We start from the raw sequence: 23,695 nt of genomic DNA, 5'->3' as shown, positions 1-23,695 counted from the left end.
TGGCGGTCTCTCCCGCTGCTTGCCGGTCGTCTGCTCATCTCGGACATTGGAGGTTTTTTGTTTTTAGTTGCTGCGCCCTCCGGTGTGTGGTGGGGTCTCAGCGGCCGCTCCTCCTCCCCGGCTGGGGTCGGGGGTGTCGCTGACGCTTCTCATTCTGGGTCACATTACGTTATTATCTGGCGTTTGTGGCCGCGAACACTAATAGGTATAATTAATAATACATTTTATTTTTATAGCGCCGACATATTCCGCAGCACTTTACATTTCAGAGGGGATTTGTACAGACAATAGACATTACAGCATAACAATAATCACATAGATCATAACAGATACCAAGAGGAATGAGGGCCCTGCTCACAAGCTTACAGTCTATGAGGAAAGAGGGAGACACGAAAGGTGGGTGGTAACAGTTGCCCTGATTGTATGGACCAGCCATAATGTTAAGTGTGTAACAGTACAGACACAGAGGGCTAATGGATGCATAAAGCATGTGGGAACATGATGCGGGGAACCTGGTTATGGTAAAACTTTTGTCTGTGCCACACAGGGATAGATTAGGTTAATGTGTTGAGGCGATAGGCCAGTCTGAATAAATGCGTTTTCAGGGCACGCTTAAAATTGTGGGGATTGGGGACTAATCGTATTGACCTGGGAAGTGCATTCCAAAGAATTGGCGCAGCACGTGTAAAGTCTTGGAGACGGGAGTGGGAGGTTCTGATTATTGAGGATGCTAACCTCAGGTCATCAGCAGAACGGAGGGCACGGGTAGGGTGGTATACTGAAACAAGGGAGGAGATGTAGGGTGGTGCTGAGCCATGGAGGGCTTTGTGGGTGAGGGTAATAAGTTTATACTGGATTCTGGAGTGGATGGGTAGCCAGTGTAATGACTGGCACAAGGTAGAGGCATCGGTGTAACGATTGGTGAGGAATATGATCCTGGCTGCAGCATTCAAGACAGATTGGAGAGGGGAGAGTTTGGTAAGAGGGAGACCGATTAGAAGAGAGTTACAATAGTCGAGACGAGAATGAATAAGAGAAACAGTAAGAGTTTTTGTATTTTCATACATTACAAATACAATATAAATAAAAAAATAAATTCTGTCGTTAACCCTTCCCTTTGTAGATGAAATACTGTCTAGATCGTTTTTGTAGCCTGCCCTCCATATAGAGGCTGTGCGCTCTGCTGATGGTTTCCGGGAACAGTCAGTACAGCTCCCGGCTCTCCACGTGCGGGTGACAGGCGGCGCTAGGACCCAGCGCCTCCCCGCACTCTGATACAATGTATCACTGCTCCGCTCTGATAGCCCCGCCCCCGGATGGCTCTGGCCTCACGATGCGGACCACACTTCCCAGCATGCTCCGCTCACCTGGCTCCGCCTCTTCCCGCGGTTGCCGTGTGACTGGCGCCTGCGGACCACACTTCCCAGCATGCTCCGCTCACCTGGCTCCGCCTCTTCCTGCGGTTGCCGCGTGACTGGCGCCTGCGGACCACACTTCCCAGCATGCTTTGATCTCCTTGCCCCGCCTCTTCCTGTGGCTGCTGTGTGCCTGACTGGGGCTGCGGACACGTCAGCTGTAGGTGAGGATGGCGGCGGCGCGGGTCCCGGGCTGGGAGCGGGCGGTGCGGCTCCTGCTCTGCGCTCTGGGCCTCGCCCTCTCTGTGTACGCCTATCACGTGGAGACCTCCCGGGAGAACGACGCCGGATACCGGGCGCTGTGCGACATTAACCCTTCCATCAGCTGCTCCAAGGTGTTCACGTCCAGGTGAGTGCGGCCCCGCGTGGTGTGAACACAGCTCTATCTACCCTCCCCTCTGTGCGCCCCGCGTGTCTCCGTCCTCCCCTCTGTGCGCCCCGCGTGTCTCCGTCCTCCCCTCTGTGCGCCCCGCGTGTCTCCGTCCTCCCCTCTGTGCGCCCCGCGTGTCTCCGTCCTCCCCTCTGTGCGCCCCGCGTGTCTCCGTCCTCCCCTCTGTGCGCCCCGCGTGTCTCCGTCCTCCCCTCTGTGCGCCCCGCGTGTCTCCGTCCTCCCCTCTGTGAGCCCCGCGTGTCTCCGTCCTCCCCTCTGTGCGCCCCGCGTGTCTCCGTCCTCCCCTCTGTGCGCCCCGCGTGTCTCCGTCCTCCCCTCTGTGCGCCCCGCGTGTCTCCGTCCTCCCCTCTGTGCGCCCCGCGTGTCTCCGTCCTCCCCTCTGTGCGCCCCGCGTGTCTCCGTCCTCCCCTCTGTGCGCCCCGCGTGTCTCCGTCCTCCCCTCTGTGCGCCCCGCGTGTCTCCGTCCTCCCCTCTGTGCGCCCCGCGTGTCTCCGTCCTCCCCTCTGTGCGCCCCGCGTGTCTCCGTCCTCCCCTCTGTGCGCCCCGCGTGTCTCCGTCCTCCCCTCTGTGCGCCCCGCGTGTCTCCGTCCTCCCCTCTGTGCGCCCCGCGTGTCTCCGTCCTCCCCTCTGTGCGCCCCGCGTGTCTCCGTCCTCCCCTCTGTGCGCCCCGCGTGTCTCCGTCCTCCCCTCTGTGCGCCCCGCGTGTCTCCGTCCTCCCCTCTGTGCGCCCCGCGTGTCTCCGTCCTCCCCTCTGTGCGCCCCGCGTGTCTCCGTCCTCCCCTCTGTGCGCCCCGCGTGTCTCCGTCCTCCCCTCTGTGCGCCCCGCGTGTCTCCGTCCTCCCCTCTGTGCGCCCCGCGTGTCTCCGTCCTCCCCTCTGTGCGCCCCGCGTGTCTCCGTCCTCCCCTCTGTGCGCCCCGCGTGTCTCCGTCCTCCCCTCTGTGCGCCCCCCGTGTCTCCGTCCTCCCCTCTGTGCGCCCCCCGTGTCTCCGTCCTCCCCTCTGTGCGCCCCCCGTGTCTCCGTCCTCCCCTCTGTGCGCCCCCCGTGTCGCCGTCCTCCCCTCTGTGCGCCCCCCGTGTCGCCGTCCTCCCCTCTGTGCGCCCCCCGTGTCTCCGTCCTCCCCTCTGTGCGCCCCGCGTGTCTCCGTCCTCCCCTCTGTGCGCCCCGCGTGTCTCCGTCCTCCCCTCTGTGCGCCCCGCGTGTCTCCGTCCTCCCCTCTGTGCGCCCCGCGTGTCTCCGTCCTCCCCTCTGTGCGCCCCGCGTGTCTCCGTCCTCCCCTCTGTGCGCCCCGCGTGTCTCCGTCCTCCCCTCTGTGCGCCCCGCGTGTCTCCGTCCTCCCCTCTGTGCGCCCCGCGTGTCTCCGTCCTCCCCTCTGTGCGCCCCGCGTGTCTCCGTCCTCCCCTCTGTGCGCCCCGCGTGTCTCCGTCCTCCCCTCTGTGCGCCCCGCGTGTCTCCGTCCTCCCCTCTGTGCGCCCCGCGTGTCTCCGTCCTCCCCTCTGTGCGCCCCGCGTGTCTCCGTCCTCCCCTCTGTGCGCCCCGCGTGTCTCCGTCCTCCCCTCTGTGCGCCCCGCGTGTCTCCGTCCTCCCCTCTGTGCGCCCCGCGTGTCTCCGTCCTCCCCTCTGTGCGCCCCGCGTGTCTCCGTCCTCCCCTCTGTGCGCCCCGCGTGTCTCCGTCCTCCCCTCTGTGCGCCCCGCGTGTCTCCGTCCTCCCCTCTGTGCGCCCCGCGTGTCTCCGTCCTCCCCTCTGTGCGCCCCGCGTGTCTCCGTCCTCCCCTCTGTGCGCCCCGCGTGTCTCCGTCCTCCCCTCTGTGCGCCCCGCGTGTCTCCGTCCTCCCCTCTGTGCGCCCCGCGTGTCTCCGTCCTCCCCTCTGTGCGCCCCGCGTGTCTCCGTCCTCCCCTCTGTGCGCCCCGCGTGTCTCCGTCCTCCCCTCTGTGCGCCCCGCGTGTCTCCGTCCTCCCCTCTGTGCGCCCCGCGTGTCTCCGTCCTCCCCTCTGTGCGCCCCGCGTGTCTCCGTCCTCCCCTCTGTGCGCCCCGCGTGTCTCCGTCCTCCCCTCTGTGCGCCCCGCGTGTCTCCGTCCTCCCCTCTGTGCGCCCCGCGTGTCTCCGTCCTCCCCTCTGTGCGCCCCGCGTGTCTCCGTCCTCCCCTCTGTGCGCCCCGCGTGTCTCCGTCCTCCCCTCTGTGCGCCCCGCGTGTCTCCGTCCTCCCCTCTGTGCGCCCCGCGTGTCTCCGTCCTCCCCTCTGTGCGCCCCCCGTGTCTCCGTCCTCCCCTCTGTGCGCCCCCCGTGTCTCCGTCCTCCCCTCTGTGCGCCCCCCGTGTCTCCGTCCTCCCCTCTGTGCGCCCCCCGTGTCGCCGTCCTCCCCTCTGTGCGCCCCCCGTGTCTCCGTCCTCCCCTCTGTGCGCCCCCCGTGTCTCCGTCCTCCCCTCTGTGCGCCCCGCGTGTCTCCGTCCTCCCCTCTGTGCGCCCCGCGTGTCTCCGTCCTCCCCTCTGTGCGCCCCGCGTGTCTCCGTCCTCCCCTCTGTGCGCCCCGCGTGTCTCCGTCCTCCCCTCTGTGCGCCCCGCGTGTCTCCGTCCTCCCCTCTGTGCGCCCCGCGTGTCTCCGTCCTCCCCTCTGTGCGCCCCGCGTGTCTCCGTCCTCCCCTCTGTGCGCCCCGCGTGTCTCCGTCCTCCCCTCTGTGCGCCCCGCGTGTCTCCGTCCTCCCCTCTGTGCGCCCCGCGTGTCTCCGTCCTCCCCTCTGTGCGCCCCGCGTGTCTCCGTCCTCCCCTCTGTGCGCCCCGCGTGTCTCCGTCCTCCCCTCTGTGCGCCCCGCGTGTCTCCGTCCTCCCCTCTGTGCGCCCCGCGTGTCTCCGTCCTCCCCTCTGTGCGCCCCGCGTGTCTCCGTCCTCCCCTCTGTGCGCCCCGCGTGTCTCCGTCCTCCCCTCTGTGCGCCCCGCGTGTCTCCGTCCTCCCCTCTGTGCGCCCCGCGTGTCTCCGTCCTCCCCTCTGTGCGCCCCGCGTGTCTCCGTCCTCCCCTCTGTGCGCCCCGCGTGTCTCCGTCCTCCCCTCTGTGCGCCCCGCGTGTCTCCGTCCTCCCCTCTGTGCGCCCCGCGTGTCTCCGTCCTCCCCTCTGTGAGCCCCGCGTGTCTCCGTCCTCCCCTCTGTGAGCCCCGCGTGTCTCCGTCCTCCCCTCTGTGCGCCCCGCGTGTCTCCGTCCTCCCCTCTGTGCGCCCCGCGTGTCTCCGTCCTCCCCTCTGTGCGCCCCGCGTGTCTCCGTCCTCCCCTCTGTGCGCCCCGCGTGTCTCCGTCCTCCCCTCTGTGCGCCCCGCGTGTCTCCGTCCTCCCCTCTGTGCGCCCCGCGTGTCTCCGTCCTCCCCTCTGTGCGCCCCGCGTGTCTCCGTCCTCCCCTCTGTGCGCCCCGCGTGTCTCCGTCCTCCCCTCTGTGCGCCCCGCGTGTCTCCGTCCTCCCCTCTGTGCGCCCCGCGTGTCTCCGTCCTCCCCTCTGTGCGCCCCGCGTGTCTCCGTCCTCCCCTCTGTGCGCCCCGCGTGTCTCCGTCCTCCCCTCTGTGCGCCCCGCGTGTCTCCGTCCTCCCCTCTGTGCGCCCCGCGTGTCTCCGTCCTCCCCTCTGTGCGCCCCGCGTGTCTCCGTCCTCCCCTCTGTGCGCCCCGCGTGTCTCCGTCCTCCCCTCTGTGCGCCCCGCGTGTCTCCGTCCTCCCCTCTGTGCGCCCCGCGTGTCTCCGTCCTCCCCTCTGTGCGCCCCGCGTGTCTCCGTCCTCCCCTCTGTGCGCCCCGCGTGTCTCCGTCCTCCCCTCTGTGCGCCCCGCGTGTCTCCGTCCTCCCTTCTGTGCGCCCCGCGTGTCTCCGCCCTCGCCCCTTCTGTGCGCCCCGCGTGTCTCCGTCCTCCCCTCTGTGCGCCCCGCGTGTCTCCGCCCTCGCCCCTTCTGTGCGCCCCGTGTGTCTCCGCCCTCGCCCCTTCTGTGCGCCCCGCGTGTCTCCGTCCTCCCCTCTGTGCGCCCCGCGTGTCTCCGTCCTCCCCTCTGTGCGCCCCGCGTGTCTCCGTCCTCCCCTCTGTGCGCCCCGCGTGTCTCCGTCCTCCCCTCTGTGCGCCCCGCGTGTCTCCGTCCTCCCCTCTGTGCGCCCCGCGTGTCTCCGTCCTCCCCTCTGTGCGCCCCGCGTGTCTCCGTCCTCCCCTCTGTGCGCCCCGCGTGTCTCCGTCCTCCCCTCTGTGCGCCCCGCGTGTCTCCGTCCTCCCCTCTGTGCGCCCCGCGTGTCTCCGTCCTCCCCTCTGTGCGCCCCGCGTGTCTCCGTCCTCCCCCCTGTGCGCCCCGCGTGTCTCCGTCCTCCCCCCTGTGCGCCCCGCGTGTCTCCGTCCTCCCCCCTGTGCGCCCCGCGTGTCTCCGTCCTCCCCCCTGTGCGCCCCGCTTGTCTCCGTCCTCCCCTCTGTGCGCCCCGCGTGTCTCCGTCCTCCCCTCTGTGCGCCCCGCGTGTCTCCGTCCTCCCCTCTGTGCGCCCCGCGTGTCTCCGTCCTCCCCTCTGTGCGCCCCGCGTGTCTCCGTCCTCCCCTCTGTGCGCCACGCGTGTCTCCGTCCTCCCCTCTGTGCGCCCCGCGTGTCTCCGTCCTCCCCTCTGTGCGCCGCGCGAGTCTCCGTCCTCCCCTCTGTGCGCCCCGCGTGTCTCCGTCCTCCCCTCTGTGCGCCCCGCGTGTCTCCGCCCTCGCCCCTTCTGTGCGCCCCGGTGTGTTGTGGGGTCGCTGCTCTCCCCTGGTTCATCGCCCGCTCTTCTTTCTTCCAGGTGGGGCCGAGGCTTCGGGCTGGTGGAGGACGTCCTGGGGCCGCAGAGTCTCCTCAATCAGCCCAACAGCGTGTTCGGGGTCCTGTTCTACGCGCTGCAGACTGTGCTGGGTACGTAACGGCTGATACCGGCTGCTCCACGTCCTCCCCGGACCCCGCACTGCAGATCAGGAGCGGATACTTACCTGAAGGGTCAGGGGGCCCCCAGGTTAACCTTTTCCTGTCATACTGTAACTTTTCCCATCTCTTGCATTGGCATAGAGGTGGCGCCTGGCGTCAAGCCCCCTCCCTGCGATGTAGCTGGCGGCAGTTCTCTGAGTCATAGAATCATAGAATCGTAGAGTTGGAATGGACCTCCTGGGCCATCTGGTCCAACCCCCTGCTCAAAGCAGGATTCGCTAAATCATCCCAGTCAGATGTCTGTCCAGCCTCTGTTTGAAGACTTCCATTGAAGGAGAACTCACCACTTCTCGTGGCAGTCTGTTCCACTCATTGATCACTCTAACTGTCAAAAAGTTTTTTCTAATATCTAATCTGTGTCTCTTCCCATTCAGTTTCATCCCATTGCTTCTAGTCTTTCCTTGTGCAAATGAGAATAAAGTTGATCCTTCTACAATGTGACAGCCCTTTACATATTTGTAGACAGCTATTAAGTCTCCTCTCAGTCTTCTCTTTTGCAAACTAAACATTCCCAAATCCTGCAACCTTTCCTCATAAGACAGGGTTTGCAGACCGGTCACCATTCTGGTCGCTCTTTTCTGAACTTGCTCCAGTTTGTTGATGTCTTTTTTAAAATGTGATGCCCAAAACTGGACACAATATTCCAGATGAGGTCTGACCAAAGAGGAGTAGAGGGAAATAATGACTTCACGTGATCTAGACTGTATGCTTCTGTTAATACATCCTAGAATTGCATTTGCCTTTTTTGCTGCTGCATCACACTGTTGACTCATATTCAGTCTGTGATCTATTAGTATACCCAAGTCTTTTTCACATGTACTGTCACTTAGCCCTATTCCTCCCATTCTATATATGCTTTTTTCATTTTTATTGCCCAGATGTAGTACTTTGCATTTCTCCCTGTTAAAAACCATTCTGTTAGTTACTGCCCACTTCTCCAGTTTATTTAAATCTTTTTGAATCCTCTCTCTCTCTTCTCTAGTATTAGCTATCCCTCCTAGCTTTGTGTCATCAGCAAAGTTAATCAGTTTACCCTCAATTCCTTCATCTAAATCGTTGATAAAGATGTTGAACAATACAGGGCCCAGGACAGAGCCCTGTGGTACCCCACTTGAGACATTCTTCCAACTGGATGTGCAGCCATTTACGACCACTCTTTGGGTCCGATCACTAAGCCAGCTATGAATCCACCTAACAGTTGCCTTGTCCATTCCATACTTAGTCATTTTTTCAATAAGGATTGTATGAGAGACTTTGTCAAATGCTTTGCTGAAGTCAAGATATACTATATCTACGGCATTTCCTTGATCCACCCAATCAGTGATACCGTCATAGAAGGAAATTAAGTTAGTCTGACATGACTTATTAGTTACAAACCCATGCTGACTCTGTTTGATCACTTCATTCTTATCCAGGTATTGACATACATGTTGTTTAATAATTTGTTCAAAGATCTTTCCTGGTATAGAAGTCAGACTCACCGGCCTATAGTTGCCTGGGTCCACCTTCTTCCCCTTTTTGAAGATAGGAACAACATTTGCTCTTCTCCAGTCTTCTGGCACTTCTCCTGTTCTCCAAGAATTTTCAAAGATTATGGAGAGTGGTTCAGAAATTTCTTCTGCTATCTCCTTCAGTACTCTGGGGTGTAATTCATCTGGACCTGGAGACTTGAATTCATTTAGGTTAGCTAAGTGTTTCCTCACTATCTTTCTGTTTATAGATATCCTGCATTCTTCTATTCCCTTAATAGGACAGTGAATAACAGTTGGTGTTACATTTCCTTTCTGAGAGAAAACAGATGCAAAATAGGAATTTAAAAGTTCAGCCTTCTCAACATCCTGTCTTACCATTTCATCATTTTCATCCTGTAAAAATCCTATAGCATCTTTGACTTTTCTTTTACTTTTGACATATCCCCAAAATCCTTTATTATTGCTTTTGACATCTCTTGCAAGCCTCAATTCATTTTCAGCTTTAGATAATCTGATTTGTGCCCTGCAGATTCTGCAGACAGCATTATATTCTTCTTTAGATATGCCTCCCTCTTTCCATTTTATAAACATTTTTTTCTTCCTTTTTAGCATGTGCTTAAGTTCTGTGTTCACCCATCCTGGTTTCCTTAAATGCTTCCTATTCTTCCCTCTTTTCGGAATTGTTAACAACTGTGCTTTGAGAATTTCATTTTTCAAGATTTCCCATCCTTTCTGGACATTTTTGTCTTTAAGGATATCCAGCCATTGGATCCCTCCAATTATCTTTCTGAATCCCTTAAAATCTGCCTTTCTGAAATCTAACCTTGACGTCTGAGTCTTCACAGGTCTTCCTCCTCTAGTTATCCAAAATTCTAAAATAGCATGGTCGCTACCTCCTCGGGTCCCAGCCACTTTTACCTCCTCAACCATTTCCTCCCTGTTTATAAGGATTAGATCCAAGGTAGCAGTTCCCCTTGTTTTCTTCCCTACCTTTTGGAAGATAAAGTTGTCAGCAAGAGAGGATAAGAATTTCCTTGACCTGTTAGTTTTGCCTGAGAGAGATTCCCAACAAATGTCTGGATAGTTGAAATCTCCCATGACAACTATGTCATATTTTTTGGAGAACTTGGCCATTTGATGCATAAAGAGTTCATCCATATCTTCAGCTTGCACAGGCGGCCTGTAGTAAATGCCTACAATGGTGTCCTTTCCATTGTTCTGTCCTTGTATTCTTACCCAAACAGTTTCCACAGAACTCCCAGTCTCTGAAGCTTCAATCTCTGTGCAGATATACGCGTTTCTAACATACAATGCGACACCTCCTCCTCGTTTATCAAGTCTGTTTCTTGCAAATAAGTTGTATCCTTCTAGTCTTGTATTCCAATCATGTGTATTGTCCCACCAAGTTTCAGTGATTCCAATGACATCATATTTCTTTTCCTGTGTTAGTAGTTCCAATTCTCCTTGTTTGTTGCCCATGCTTTGTGCATTAGTATAGAAACATTTTAGTTTGTGATTGGTTTCTCTTTCTCCAATATTTTTATTAATTAGATTCTTTCGTCTTTGTTCTTCCTTTCCACTTCTATTAGCAGAGTTCTCAATAGCATTTGTCAGGTGTATGGCTTTTTCTGGTCTTTTGCTTCCCTTCCCATGTTGTTCTAGTGTAAAGCTCTCCTTACAAGTGTAGCAAGGCGACTTCCAAATACATGCTTTCCAGTCTTCGTAAGGTGCACCCCATCTCTAGCAAGTAGTCCATCGTATAAGTAGCTCACTCCGTGATCCAGAAATCCAAATCGTTGCTGACGGCACCATCGACGTAGCCAGTTGTTCACCTGCAGAATCTTATTCCACCTCCTTGTTCCATGGCCATCCACTGGGAGGATGGAAGAGAAGACCACCTGCGCTCCCAGTTCTTTCACTTTCTTGCCTAAGTCTTCAAAGTCTCTGCAGATGGTTTCCAGGTCGTTTCTTGCGGTGTCATTTGTCCCCACATGTAGTAGCAGGAATGGGTAGTCATCTGTAGGTCTGAAGAGTCCTGATATCCTGTCAGACACATCTTTAATTTTTGCACCTGGAAGACAGCACATTTCTCTTGAAGTTATATCCGGTCTGCAGATAGCGGCCTCTGTTCCTCTCAACAGGGAATCCCCCATGACCACAACTCTCCGTTTCTTCTTCACAACATTTTTCTTTCTCCATCCAGGAGGACTCTGAAGGCGTACAAGGTTGCTGCTTGTTGGCAAAGTCTTATCCTGATGTATTTCTTCATCGTTCTCCTGCGTGAGAGCCTGGTACTGGTTTCTGAGCAGTATGGGTGCTGACTGCCTCCTGGTCCTCCTGCTTCTCTGGGTCACATGTCTCCATTCCTCTGTTTCTTCAGGTGCACTTCGAATTTCTTCTCTTTCTGTAACATGAAGAGATAATTCTGCTCTGTCCAAGAACTCTTCACCTTCCTTAATGATCTTCAACGTAGCCAACCTCTCTTCGAGATTTTGCAACTTTTCCTCCAACAGGGACACAAGCTGCATTTGTGGCATGTGAAGTTTGGCTTTTCCACTGGTAAATCTGTGAACATGTAGCAAGAAATGCAGCTCACCAAATGGCTCCTGGCCTCTTCCATCTTGAGATTTCTTAAAAACGATGAAAGATGAGCCAAAATTCCGATTTCCTCTTTTCAGCTGCAACGGCCAAAACCCAGTGATCGTAGAGCTCGCGGAGACTCTTCACTTATCCCAGAAGGCACTGGGAATATGCAAATGATCTCCTCAAGACTCTTCCCCTGGTTTTCCGATTTCCTCTTTTCAGCTGCAACGGCCAAAACCCAGTGATCGTAGAGCTCGCGGAGACTCTTCACTTATCCCAGAAGGCACTGGGAATATGCAAATGATCTCCTCAAGACTCTTCCCCTGGTTTTCCGATTTCCTCTTTTCAGCTGCAACGGCCAAAACCCAGTGATCGTAGAGCTCGCGGAGACTCTTCACTTATCCCAGAAGGCACTGGGAATATGCAAATGATCTCCTCAAGACTCTTCCCCTGGTTTTCCGATTTCCTCTTTTCAGCTGCAACGGCCAAAACCCAGTGATCGTAGAGCTCGCGGAGACTCTTCACTTATCCCAGAAGGCACTGGGAATATGCAAATGATCTCCTCAAGACTCTTCCCCTGGTTTTCCGATTTCCTCTTTTCAGCTGCAACGGCCAAAACCCAGTGATCGTAGAGCTCGCGGAGACTCTTCACTTATCCCAGAAGGCACTGGGAATATGCAAATGATCTCCTCAAGACTCTTCCCCTGGTTTTCCGATTTCCTCTTTTCAGCTGCAACGGCCAAAACCCAGTGATCGTAGAGCTCGCGGAGACTCTTCACTTATCCCAGAAGGCACTGGGAATATGCAAATCATCTCCTCAAGACTCTTCCCCTGGGAGTGGGCTCCCTCGCTGCAATGTCGCTGGCAGCAGTTCTCTCTGTGTGCCCCCACCCTGCAATGTAGCTGGCGGCTGTTCTCTCTGAGTGGGCCCCCCCCTGCGATGTAGCTGGTGGCAGTGCTCTGTGAGTGTGCCCCCTCCCTGCGTTGTAGCTGGCGGCAGTTCTCTGTGAGTGGGCCCCCACCCTGCGATGTAGCTGGTGGCAGTTCTCTCTGAGTGGGCCCCCTCGCTGCGATGTAGCTGGCGCCAGTTCTATGTGAGTGGGCCCACTCGCTGCGATGTAGCTGGCGCCAGTTCTCTGTGAGTGGGCCCCCTCCCTGCGATGTAGCTGGCAGCAGTTCTGTGAGTGGGCCCCCTCCCTGCGATGTAGCTGGCGGCAGTTCTGTGAGTGGGCCCCCTCCCTGCGATGTAGCTGGCGGCAGTTCTGTGACTGGGCCCCCTCCCTGCGATGTAGCTGGCGCCAGTTCTCTGAGTGGGCCCCCTCGCGATGTAGCTGGCGCCAATTCTCTGTGAGTGGGCCCTCTCGCCAGGGCTGTGGAGTCGGTAAGCCAAACCTCCGACTCCGACTCCTCAATTTCCCTTACACCGACTCCAACTCCGACTCCACGACTCCGACTCCGACTCCCACACATATTGCTTATATTTAAGTGAAAAATTTATTGTAGTACAATGTGAACCTCAGACATTTAATCATTTTTATGATCCAATAATCAAGATATTTAGATAGAATAGAATATATATTGGTGTACTACCCGGTTTTCATTCTTTTTGGTACAGATACGATATGGATAGACAGATATGGATAAATGGATAGATAGAGCAGATTTCTAATCTGCTTTTGCTATTGAAAACATTATCTATGAGCTCAAAAACCTTTCAGGTGATGCAGTTTTTTAAAAAGATGATCTGCTTTTGCAGCTGAAAAACGTATCCTCAAAAAACACAGGAAAAACGCTGTGTGTGAATGTAGCCTTAGATCAGGAATATAACAGCCATTTATAGGGCATTTCATAACTTTCCCAAATTCCTATGAAAAAATATTCAGCACATCCTGCATTGAATTACTGTACCCAATTTATTATATATTTTAGGAGTCGGAGTCGGTCCATTTTATACCGACTCCGACTCCGACTCCACCAAAATGAGCACCGACTCCACGACTCCGACTCCACAGCCCTGCCTCTCGCTGCGATGTCGCTGGCAGCAGTTCTCTCTGAGTGTGCCCCCCTTCCTGCGATGTGGCTGGCTGCTGTTCTCTCTGTGTGCCCCCCTTCCTGCGATGTAGCTGGCGGCAGTTCTCTCTGTGTGCCCCCCTTCCTGCGATGTAGCTGGCGGCAGTTCTCTCTGAGTGGGCCCTCTCGCTGCGATGTAGCTGGCGGCAGTTCTCTCTGAGTGGGCCCTCTCGCTGCGATGTAGCTGGCGGCAGTTCTCTCTGAGTGGGCCCTCTCGCTGCGATGTCGCTGGCAGCAGTTCTCTCTGAGTGTGCCCCCCTCCCTGCTATGTAACTGGCGGCAGTTCTCTCTGAGTGGGCCCCCTTCCTGCGATGTAACTGGCGGCAGTTCTCTCTGAGTGGGCCCCCCTCCCTGCGATGTAGCTGGCGGCAGTTCTCTCTGAGTGGGCCCTCTCGCTGCGATGTCGCTGGCAGCAGTTCTCTCTGAGTGGGCCCCCTTCCTGCGATGTAACTGGCGGCAGTTCTCTCTGAGTGGGCCCCCCTCCCTGCGATGTAGCTGGCGGCAGTTCTCTCTGAGTGGGCCCTCTCGCTGCGATGTCGCTGGCAGCAGTTCTCTCTGAGTGGGCCCCCTTCCTGCGATGTAACTGGCGGCAGTTCTCTCTGAGTGGGCCCCCCTCCCTGCGATGTAGCTGGCGCCAGTTCTCTCTGAGTGGGCCCCCTCCCTGTGATGTAGCTGGCGCCAGTTCTCTCTGAGTGGGCCCCTCCCTGCGATGTAGCTGGCGGTAGTTCTCTTTGAGTGGGCCCCCCTCCCTGCGATGTAGCTGGCGGCAGTTCTCTGTGAGTGGGCCCCTCCCTGTGATGTAGCTGGCGCCAGTTCTCTCTGAGTGGGCCCCTCCCTGCGATGTAGCTGGCGGTAGTTCTCTGAGTGGGCCCCCCTCCCTGCGATGTAGCTGGCGGCAGTTCTCTGTGAGTGGGCCCCTCCCTGCGATGTAGCCGGTGGCAGTTCTCATCCTTACACTCTGCGCTCCTTTTTCTTCCAGGGTTTTCGGGGCTGGCTGTGGCTGCGGTGACGCTGCTGGTGACCTCGTTGGTGTCCATCGCCGGCTCGCTCTACCTTGCTTACATCCTCTTCTACATCTTGGAGGATTTCTGCGTCATCTGCATCACCACCTACGTCATAAACTTCATCCTTCTGCTGCTCAACGTCAAGAGGCTGCAGTGGCTGACAGCGAGCACGCCGCCAAAAAAGAGGAAGAAGAACAAGAAGAAGAAAAACTGATGTCTATGGCCCCTGCTACATTTCCTGCATTATATCACCGATAGGTCACGGGCTGCGAGCGCTGCGCTGCTGGTCTCGGGCGCTTCATGGCGGTGTTACATTACTGGTCCATGTTTACGGTTTTTAGGACATTTTTTTTTTCAGAGTGGCGCCAGGTTTAGCTCACTGGTTACAACTCGTGTAACCGATCGTGCGTCATCAGAAGGTGAAAAGCACCAAATAAAAAAGCTGTGACTTCTGAGAATGAATGATCGTTTGTGCCAAACCTCTGCAGTAGCGCTGCAGCGTGAGAAGTGCGAGAAGTCAACGCTCTCAGGGAATGAACCGCAACAGTTACGCTGTTTTTCTAAACAATGACAGCAGAAGTCGTCTGGGGAGAAGTGAAAATGTCTCACCGGACGCCTCACATCTCGTGATCGACACTACAGGGTGCAGCCGTCAGAACAAAAGAGGGCGAGCGTCCATACTGCGGGTCCGACCGTCGGCGGCTCCACACGGAGCTGCTCCATCATTCCATTGCCTACGGGATTTTATAATAAAGGGAATGTTTTTAAGTGTCTTTTTGTTTCCTTTTTGTCTCTCTTACTGGATTTTACCATTTTCTGCTGCTCTTCCTCTGGGGTGATGGCCATTGTGTCACTCCACGAGTCTCAGAAAGTATCAGGGACATATCGCTGGTCCACAACCAATGATGGGAGCCTGCTAGGGCTATGCCAAACTCAGAGACTGCCCCCTCGATGTCTGCTGTGTGATTGCTGCTTGCATTCAGGTTAATGTTTGTTGCAATATTTGGAAAAATCTGCAGAAAACCCTAATTAATTTACATGCTGATCATTGAAGCCGTTTGAAGTGTGTGATGGGGGCATAATTGTCGGTAGCACATCTCCTGATGTCTAAATAGTTTGCATCTGGTCGCATCGGCAGATTTTAATGGTGTATTCTTGGCTGGACTTCGGAGGCAGAGCCTCTCCTCTGCAGTCTAGTTCCCTACTTGACCCTGATGGGTGGGACAGAGTGCTCCTAAATATCCAGTTTGTACTTTTGGTGCCAGTTTCAGATGCTGCTTTATGAGGCAGCTCTGCTTCTGTAGCATCAGAGGATCGCAGGGATCTGGCCACCTAAAGAGCAACACATTGCCTAGGAGACAGGCCACTTGTGATAAACTGTAGAGGTGACCGGTAACCTAAGCAATGAACAGTATACAAAATAAAAATTCCCTTTTTCCTTAATGGATAGGATTTAAGTAAAGTTCCTAAGCTGCTGCTTCTTACAAGCTACGCCGCTCACCTGGTGGGACATGTGGATAAAAGGCCACCAGAAAATAAGTGGCTTTATGTACCTGATGAAGGCTGTCTGCAGCCGACTGTTAGCCACATGTCCATCCACGGGAGCGCCGTACCACCTGGTTTTACTTTCCGATTGTGACTGTCCACTGGTGGAGCTCTTCATGGTGGAGACGCCTGCAGCACGCCGGTTGCACCTGGATGAATCGCATTGTCACTAAATGCTGCATGATGTTATTGCCCGGTTTTCACAAGCATCTGTGCGTCTGCATTTGAATGACTTGCTCATTGTAGGCTGCAATCTGCCCATATAAGTGTAATTTGAGGGTTACACCGTGATCACATTTAGTTTCGGCACCACAGAGTATTTTGGCTTGATCTGTACACCCCTTATAGAAGAATCCAGGGAAAACTCGCGTCACTGGCGTTTCAATAATCAGATAAAACATTTTATTAGGGTTTAACATCAGCAAATCCAGAAAGTTGTAATCTTGGGACCTATAGAGCCTGCTTTTATGGCCGGGGTCTACAATGTAGATAACACATTCATTAAAGTTGTGAGAAATTGATTTAGGGACATGGCCTAGACCTGGTGACTTAACTGTTGTGAAAGTACTACCCCCAGCGTCCCCTGACATGGCTGCAGACAATCCTCTTACGGTGGACACGTAGGTGTGCTTGCTCTGGGGCTACCCAGGTAATATAATTGACTTCCTCTCGTGAGCGAGTGATGCCCCACGGGAAAGCTGAAACTTCCTGCACGTCTAAGGCACCAGAGGGTGGACTACAGGCTGGAGACCGCTTTTATAGATGTTAAGATGATGTGAAGACTTGTACAGAAGTTGCTTTAGATACCTCGACTAGACAATGAGTCCAATTTACAAGAGCTGGAGAGGAAGTGAAGAAATCCCCTTCTGGTTGGATCTTCTAGATGAAAACATGATGTCCTTGCTGGTCTAAACCTCTAAAGTAGACATTCAACTCATGTTGAAGGATTCCTTCAGGTTCTGGAGCGCCTGCTCTTTGGTGATCTGAGACCATTCTTCGGGCAGCTCGGCCGGCTTAGCATTATAATAATCTGAAAACTTTTTATTATACTTATTAAAGACAAACTTCCAGTAATCTGAAGCCCCGATGGTGGCGTCGGGCTGTATGCTCCAATCTGGGTAAAGCTTGCGGTATTCTTTGAAGAGGCAAGGCTTCCATTCCGTGTCTGAGTTTATAAAGGTCGCGTTACCGACAACATCGGTGGAGCATATGGAATGGGACAGCGCTTTAGACTCCTTGCACCTGTATGTTCCTAACCCTTGTGGTCGGTGAACGGAAGCAAAATGCTCCTTGTGGTTGACCGCTCCGGCCTCACAGGGGACCTTACAGAATGGACACTGCTTCCCACATCCAAACACCTTCTTGAACAGCTCATCCTGAGGCTTCACCGATGCCTTAGATAGGATGTGATTGATCATAAATTGTTTCATTTCTGTAGTAATTTGTATTTCCACTCCCAGAAGAAAAATTTCAATGTCTGCTGAGAACTGCACGGGACTAGCATTATTCTGAAATATGACGACTTTCATCTCATTCTGTGCTATGACCAAGTCCTTCTTCAGCATCGCACAAAAAGTCTTCAAACATTGCGACACGCTAGAACTCTCCGTCACTTTTGGATCTCTGAGAACTTGTCTTATCTTCCTCATGATGCAAACCAAGAGGTTTGATTTTAAGGTTTCCAGAGAGGTGGACTCCTTATACTTGTCAGTGATGTATTTTATTATCCAAGTCTTCACGAAAGTCTCGTAATGATTGTTGTACTTTACGTACTGATTGAAATCTGAGTTTTCTAGGAGCTCTTTGAGGAGTGTGTACTGGAAGAAGGTTCTGCTGCTGTACTGGATGGAGTCGCCACTCGTTAATATATCATTCACAATTTCTCCACCCAAGTTTTTATACACGTAGGCTGTGATGGAAGGCTTCAGACAAGCCTCACAGAACCTCTGCGCTCTGAGCTGAGACTCATCCTTTTCTTGGTAAACATTTCTAAACATGGCAAAGTATTGAGGTTTCAGGCTATCAAGACATAAGCTTGTGCTGTTCTCTTGGAAGAAAACATCATGTTTCTCCTGAAATAAAGGGGCAGCTTGACCCAAGAGTTGAAGCTTCAGGTCCAACTCAAATAATGTAGTGAGGTGGAGGGCTTTAATGTCGTCTTGGTTTAGTCTTTCGGTTATGGTGTTTAGAAGCTCCTGGCTGTAGGTCTGGTGGTAATCCTTCATTGTGTTCACTTGCTCGGCTACATGCCTACTGCACTCATCTTTTAAGGAGACCACCAGATCATTTACTTTTTCCCAGTATTCTGGAAGAGATTCTTCTGGTATGCTTTCATAGTAGCTGGGTTGAACATATTTCTTATCCAGACTCAACCCATTTTGCCCAGGGTCATCCACACTTTGCACCTCGTTGAGCTTCTTGTTGATGTATCCAGCTTTGTGTCTCATGTCCTTCCTCAGCTGTTCTACCATCTCTCGACTGACATCATGTCTCTTTAAGCTGCTCATGTGTAATCCTCGTAAGGTTTTATTCCAAATGTTTTCAAACTCAGACTCAAGGTCTTCATTGCTCAGTTGACATTTGATATTCTTGTAGTTATCCAGAAGGCTGGTGGCTTTCTCTTCGATGATCTTCAAGTAGCGGTTCTGAACGAACTGTATCTCATGCTTTCCTCTCTGTATGCGGATCTCTTCTTCACATTTAATCTCTAAATTATCTTCAATTTCATTTCTGAGAGTCAACACACTTTTAAGAAAGTCTTCTTTATACCTTTCTACCAAGTGTGCGTACTTGTTGCCACTATCAAAGTACTTCTCCAGGTCTCCTAGGATATCCCTTTCTTCTGCCTGTAGCTTTTGTTGCATGTCATCCTTGATTCTGGTCCGTATTTCAGTATCCAATTCTGAACCCGATTGGTTTGATATCTCATTCTCTGTCTCCATCATCCACTTGTACATTGTTTTGCGGAATTTCCACTCCAGCTCTGAATATTTCATGGCAAGTTGGTTATATGCCTCGGCCACCAGGCTGTTTCTGAAGCTGAAGATAAAATGTTCATATTTTACAGCATTCCACAAACTTTTTAGCCATTTTATGAAATCTGTTATCCTCTGAGATTTTCTTGATCTTTTCTGTTTTTTCAATGTTTCAAAAAGATGTTTTTTCAGTTCAAAAATGCTTTCGCTGTACCCGGTGTTGACAGAAGCCATTGGTGGAACCCCGTGCCAAAGTCCAGGAACATACCAGCTGTGTTCCTCAGGATCATAGTCCATGACATCAGAGAATTTTGTCACGTTATCTTTTTCTTCCATTCTTGAAGCTATTCTTGTCATTTCATCTAATTGTTCCAGAAGTTTCTGCCTATCTCTCATATTCTTGTCATGTGCGGACACATCGCTCACGTTCTGATGGACAAACTGACAGTTGGGTTTCTTGCCAACTTCTTTCATCCTTAGGAATGCATGGACCACAATCTGTAAAATATCTTTCATTTCTGCAGTATTTTCCATGGCTGTATTGACTATGGTGATGTCACTTAACCCAATGACTAATGTGGCTAATTCATTGTCGTGTTCAAAACTGTCATCGAGAGAATTCAGTTCTGGAGCTTTCAGCCCTTCAGTGTCAATCACCATAAGGAAGTCACAGCCTAGTTCTTCAAGAAAGTTCTTCACTTTAATAAGGTTCATGAAGGCTCCTCGTGTGCATCGACCACTGGACACAGGGAACTGAAGGCCAAACATGGTGTTCAGGAGGGTGGACTTCCCCGTACTCTGCACTCCCAGCACAGTTATCACCCTCATCCTGCATTGTCCTCCAGTCTTCTTATCCAGCTCAGTCAGGACATCAGTTATCCACTCTAAGGGAATGTTGGAGACGTCTCCATTAATGAGCTCCAATGGGAACCCATTCAACAGGAGATCCGCAGCAATTCCTGGGATTTGATTCAGTGCTGTCTCATACCCAAAACAGTTCTTTGCCCCAGGACACTGGGCCTCATAAATCTGTCCCACCTCCCTGATAAAATGTTCTATCCCTAACGAGCTGTTTAATAATATCTGATGCAAGTCTTTCAGCTTTTCTACGTTGGCACTGGAGTTATAGCAGGTCTTCTTGTACTCTGCTTGTATGGAGCTAACATGCTTCCGAGAGATGCAGTCAAGATTAAGCTTCATCCACTTCAGAAAGTAGTGTTTCTCATCTTTGGTTAAGTCCTTGATTGCTGTGATGAACCTGACTATCTCCTCCGTAAGACCAAGTTCTCTCTGTTGCTTGCGTAGATCAGAACATTTCTTGGCCAGTTTTATTTTGTAGTCTTCGGCATTGCTGCTGCCCAGCCCTTTCATCCTACACATCTCCTTTTCAGTTTTTGCCAGCTGTCGGCACAGATGACCTTGTAATCTCATGGTTTCGTTTTTATATCGGACAACATTCTTAATGTTCTTTGTAATGTCCAGAGCGAGCTTCCTGGTGTTCTGATGCTTCTCCGAGCTTTCGTCCACAGGTATCCCTAAATCTTCTGCAATGTGAGACATTTCCTCAAGAGTTATATAGTATGTGGAGGACTTGATAAGATCAGCAATAATTGACTGTAATTTTTTCACCAATTCTGCATCATTTACTGAAATATTCTTCACCAAGACATGTTTCCTGTTGATTTTCAGTATAGGGTACAACATCTTGATGAATGTTTGTGTCTCTCCACGTATACATCGAGATTGTGGAGCGATGATAATGAAGTAGTTTGTGTTGGTTTCCTCCATGTTTGCTAGCAGTCGGTACTGAGTCTCATCGATTTTCTCTATAAAGATGAAGACTGCGGTAGACACCTTGGTTAGAAAGCTAAACTGTTCCCAGTTGGACTCAAGGTCACCGCGGAGGTTGGTCACTGCAATTGGATCTGAGAATGTGTCCAAGTTTTCTTGCCCACCAGGAAAGAACCAAGCAATCTCCAAAATTCCATCTGATACTTCCCGTAAAATATTGGCACCGTCCATGTTCTGGTGGACAAAGAAATCGTGATGCCTATGAGCGGAACTTAGAACACCATTTAAAATTTTCGATTTGGACAAATTGCATTGTCCCAACCTGACAAAAGAGAAGACTGGCAAAGGGATGTTCACCAAGTTCTCTTCTTGGCATCCTTTACTATCAATCATGGATTGAGGTCTCCATTGTTTCACAATCTCTCTCATTGACCACAACATGAATGTGGTACCGGAACCATCTCCAGTGGGAAGAAGAAGAGGGAGCGCAAACTGGCACATGGACATTTTGGTGACCAGCTCTTGCTGCAGGAAGCCGTCGGAGCAATGTAGGAGGATGCACAGAACATCCAGCGGGTGGACAGAGCTTGAATTGTTCATATCTTCCATGAAATCCATATCGTCATCCTGCTGCGAGCTAAGTTTTGTATCCTGTGATTGGTTCAGTCTTGTATTTCTTGCGCTGCTGTTCAAAGCCATAAGTTTTTGCAGAAAACACCAAAGGACGTCTTCAATCCTCTGAGGAATGATCCTTCTTAGATCTTCCTGTCCGACCTTCAAGACGTCCATGAGACACAGCTTCGACAATTGGAACTTTTCCATATTGAATTCCTTCACTTTTTTCTTGAATGTTTCTGATTTTGCTGTGGATAGAAATAAAGTATTAGTGATACTTTGTGGCATATGTCAATATAGAAAGAGAAGCCGTCACCAGTGGAAGTGTTCAGTGCCTGGAGGTGGATGACGTCAGGAGGTGGAGGCCATTAAAGCTCCCATCAAGTTTGTATCTTATATATGCCTGGTTGTGCATTAATATCTTTTCTGATCCCGTTAGCTATTTAATTCCCTCAGTCACCAAGTTTAAGCATCTTTTTTTTTAAATTTTTTTACCCGAGCTGCATTCACAATTTTGCAAGTCTCACTGCTGAAATCTCCCAGAAGTCTTTGCCAATTCAGAATCTGCACAGAGCTTGATTTGAGGATTTAAAAATTTGCAGAGAAATTTGCAATGTTAAAGGTATCTGCTAACAAGCAGTCAACGGCTTCTACGAAGAGCTGGCAGAATTGTGAATGCTGCTCCTGTCATGTCACCATGGTGGTTAGACATAGTTGCACACTCCTCTTTTAGCACACTGGCGTTTGGCACCCTTGTTCTCGTGCTAGGTGGGGGTGCAGTGGTTAGACCCCCAGGCAATCCTACATTCATCACGTACTCTGCAGATATGTTATGCGCTGCTCACGGGAAAAACTTTGTAAAACGTGATGATTTTACATTACTATACCGGAGATGAACGTTCACCTCGCCCTTGACCCTCATCCTTGATCCCTCATCCTTGATACTTCAGCCTTGATCCCCGCTCTTGACCCTCATCCTTGATCCCTCAGCCTTGATCCCCGCCCTTGACCCCTCATCCTTGACCCTCATCCTTGATCCCCATCCTTGATCCCCATCCTTGATCCTCGCTCTTGACCCTCATTCTTGATCCCTCATCCTTGATCCCCATCCTTGACCCTCATCCTTGATCCCCGCTCTTGACCCTCATCCTTGACCCTCATCCTTGATCCCCACCCTTTACCTCCTGCTACTGGAAAAATGAGACCTCTTGTGTTGCTTGTTACTTACAGTTCAACGTGAACCTGGGCAGGTATGGCATCAGGATAATATTGGATATCATCTCCTCCATGCTCACGTCCACCTGTTGATGGTAGGCTGGATCCCAAGCTTGTATGACTGCATCTAAGGGATTCCCTTCATTCACATTTGATTTTTCTGGTCTATCTGACCCCTCGAAGCAACCGTCCTCTCCCTCTGTGTCCATGGTGCAGTCGGTCACCCTGGAAGGCATGCACAGGTACATGTATGACCCATCATACTCTAGTTTCGTTACTTTGCTAATTGCACAATAGTTTTTTATTTTTTGTCATTTTGCAGATTTTATGTTATGCATATATGTACTGGAAACGATCTAAATGCTCTATCTATGTGACTGATTTCTTCATAAATAAAGTCAGATACAAAAAAAGTTCTGACGGTGCGGATGGGACCCTTTATAACAGGGTTCCCCAACTCCAGTCCTCAAGGCCCACCAACAGGTCATGTTTTCTGGATTTCCTTTGTATGGCTCAGGTGAAGCAATTATCACCTGAGCAATACAAAGGAAATCCTGAAAACATGACCTGTTGGTGGGCCTTGAGGACTGGAGTTGGGGAACCCTGCTTTATAATATCCAGAAAGCTCATGGTCAGATCCAGATTGTTGAAGATTTGTCCTAGCTCCTGCGGCGCTGACCCACAACCTCAAAGAGGGAAAGTATCGCCTGGTTGTACCACCCTGTGTATGTCAGAGTGCAGGCAATGCTGGGGACAGCTGGGTGGTGCGTGTACTAGTGTCACCCCGGGCAGGTGACTCTCTGAGCTATACAAACAGCGAGGGGTGACAGCAAGAAGTGTGGTGGTGGTGCTGGATGTGTGACTGGCTGTGGGGTGCGCGGAGCTCATGCTCATCCTATAGGGATAGGTGAGTGAACGAGTGAGTGGACATTGCTTGTGACAATAATATCTATACCAGGAGGTGATAACGTTTATATTAGAGGTAATGTTACATTTATGTGACTGTTTTACATCTTTTTGTATCAAACAACAAAAAAATCTTGTTTGCTTTGCGGGCTGCTGCCTGACATTGAGAATTGTTCCATATTTCTTATTGTAGATGCATCAAATAAAAAGACCAAACAGCAGCAGCCGCCGCCGCATTGCTGCCATTATCGCGTTATCTTGTCGTATCTGGATTTGGACCGTGTAATCTCAGTGTTTGGCGCGGCTCCCTGACATCCGCAGGTGTTCAGTCTTTGGCAGGCTGCCCGGTCTATTAGTGCTGATGCTGTCGGCCGACAGATAAAGCAATTTATCATCAGTCTGATAACATTCCAGGAATAAATGATGTAAAAAGTGATCACCTGATCTCCGTACGCCGCGCTCTGCTCCATCGGGCCCTGGATCCGGGGTCATTATTATTATATTTGGGGGTTTTACGCTGCTCCTTATTACTGGATATAAATTAATCACACGATTGATCTCCCTGCTGCTCTGATCGGAGCGTGAACATTTTATGTGAGCATGTCACTGCCGTTCCTGCCTGTGATCCGTCCGCTCCAAAACTGCATTTACTCTTCACTTATTAGCTCTCTACTGGGGGGAGCTCACTGCACATAGAGCCCTGAGGAGGGCTTCATAAATGAGGTGAGCGCCCCCTAGTGGTTAATAATATTACAGCCTCTGTGC

At 52.1% G+C, this 23,695-nt stretch overlaps 2 protein-coding genes across 2 annotated transcripts; one reads left to right on the top strand and one right to left on the bottom strand.

The window, feature by feature from the left end:
* Positions 1-1,431: 1,431 nt before the first annotated feature.
* LOC141050834 (vitamin K epoxide reductase complex subunit 1-like protein 1) lies at positions 1,432-14,656 on the top strand. The gene is made up of 3 exons (XM_073547512.1): positions 1,432-1,764; positions 6,576-6,685; positions 13,859-14,656. Exons 1-3 carry the CDS (start codon positions 1,586-1,588, stop codon positions 14,095-14,097), a joined length of 528 nt encoding a protein of 175 aa, XP_073403613.1. The 5' UTR covers positions 1,432-1,585; the 3' UTR covers positions 14,098-14,656.
* Positions 14,163-22,471, bottom strand: LOC141050835 (interferon-induced very large GTPase 1-like). Its single transcript, XM_073547514.1, has 2 exons — positions 22,038-22,471; positions 14,163-21,057 (listed from the first exon to the last, which is right to left on the bottom strand). Exons 1-2 carry the CDS (start codon positions 22,270-22,272, stop codon positions 16,358-16,360), a joined length of 4,935 nt encoding a protein of 1,644 aa, XP_073403615.1. The 5' UTR covers positions 22,273-22,471; the 3' UTR covers positions 14,163-16,357.
* Between the last annotated feature and the right edge of the window lie 1,224 nt (positions 22,472-23,695).

Source organism: Dendrobates tinctorius, unplaced genomic scaffold, assembly GCF_039654945.1.
Source record: "Dendrobates tinctorius isolate UK_male_01 unplaced genomic scaffold, ASM3965494v1 ptg000152l, whole genome shotgun sequence".
Classification (NCBI taxonomy): domain Eukaryota; kingdom Metazoa; phylum Chordata; class Amphibia; order Anura; family Dendrobatidae; genus Dendrobates; species Dendrobates tinctorius.
This window is presented reverse-complemented; position numbering and strand designations above follow the sequence as displayed.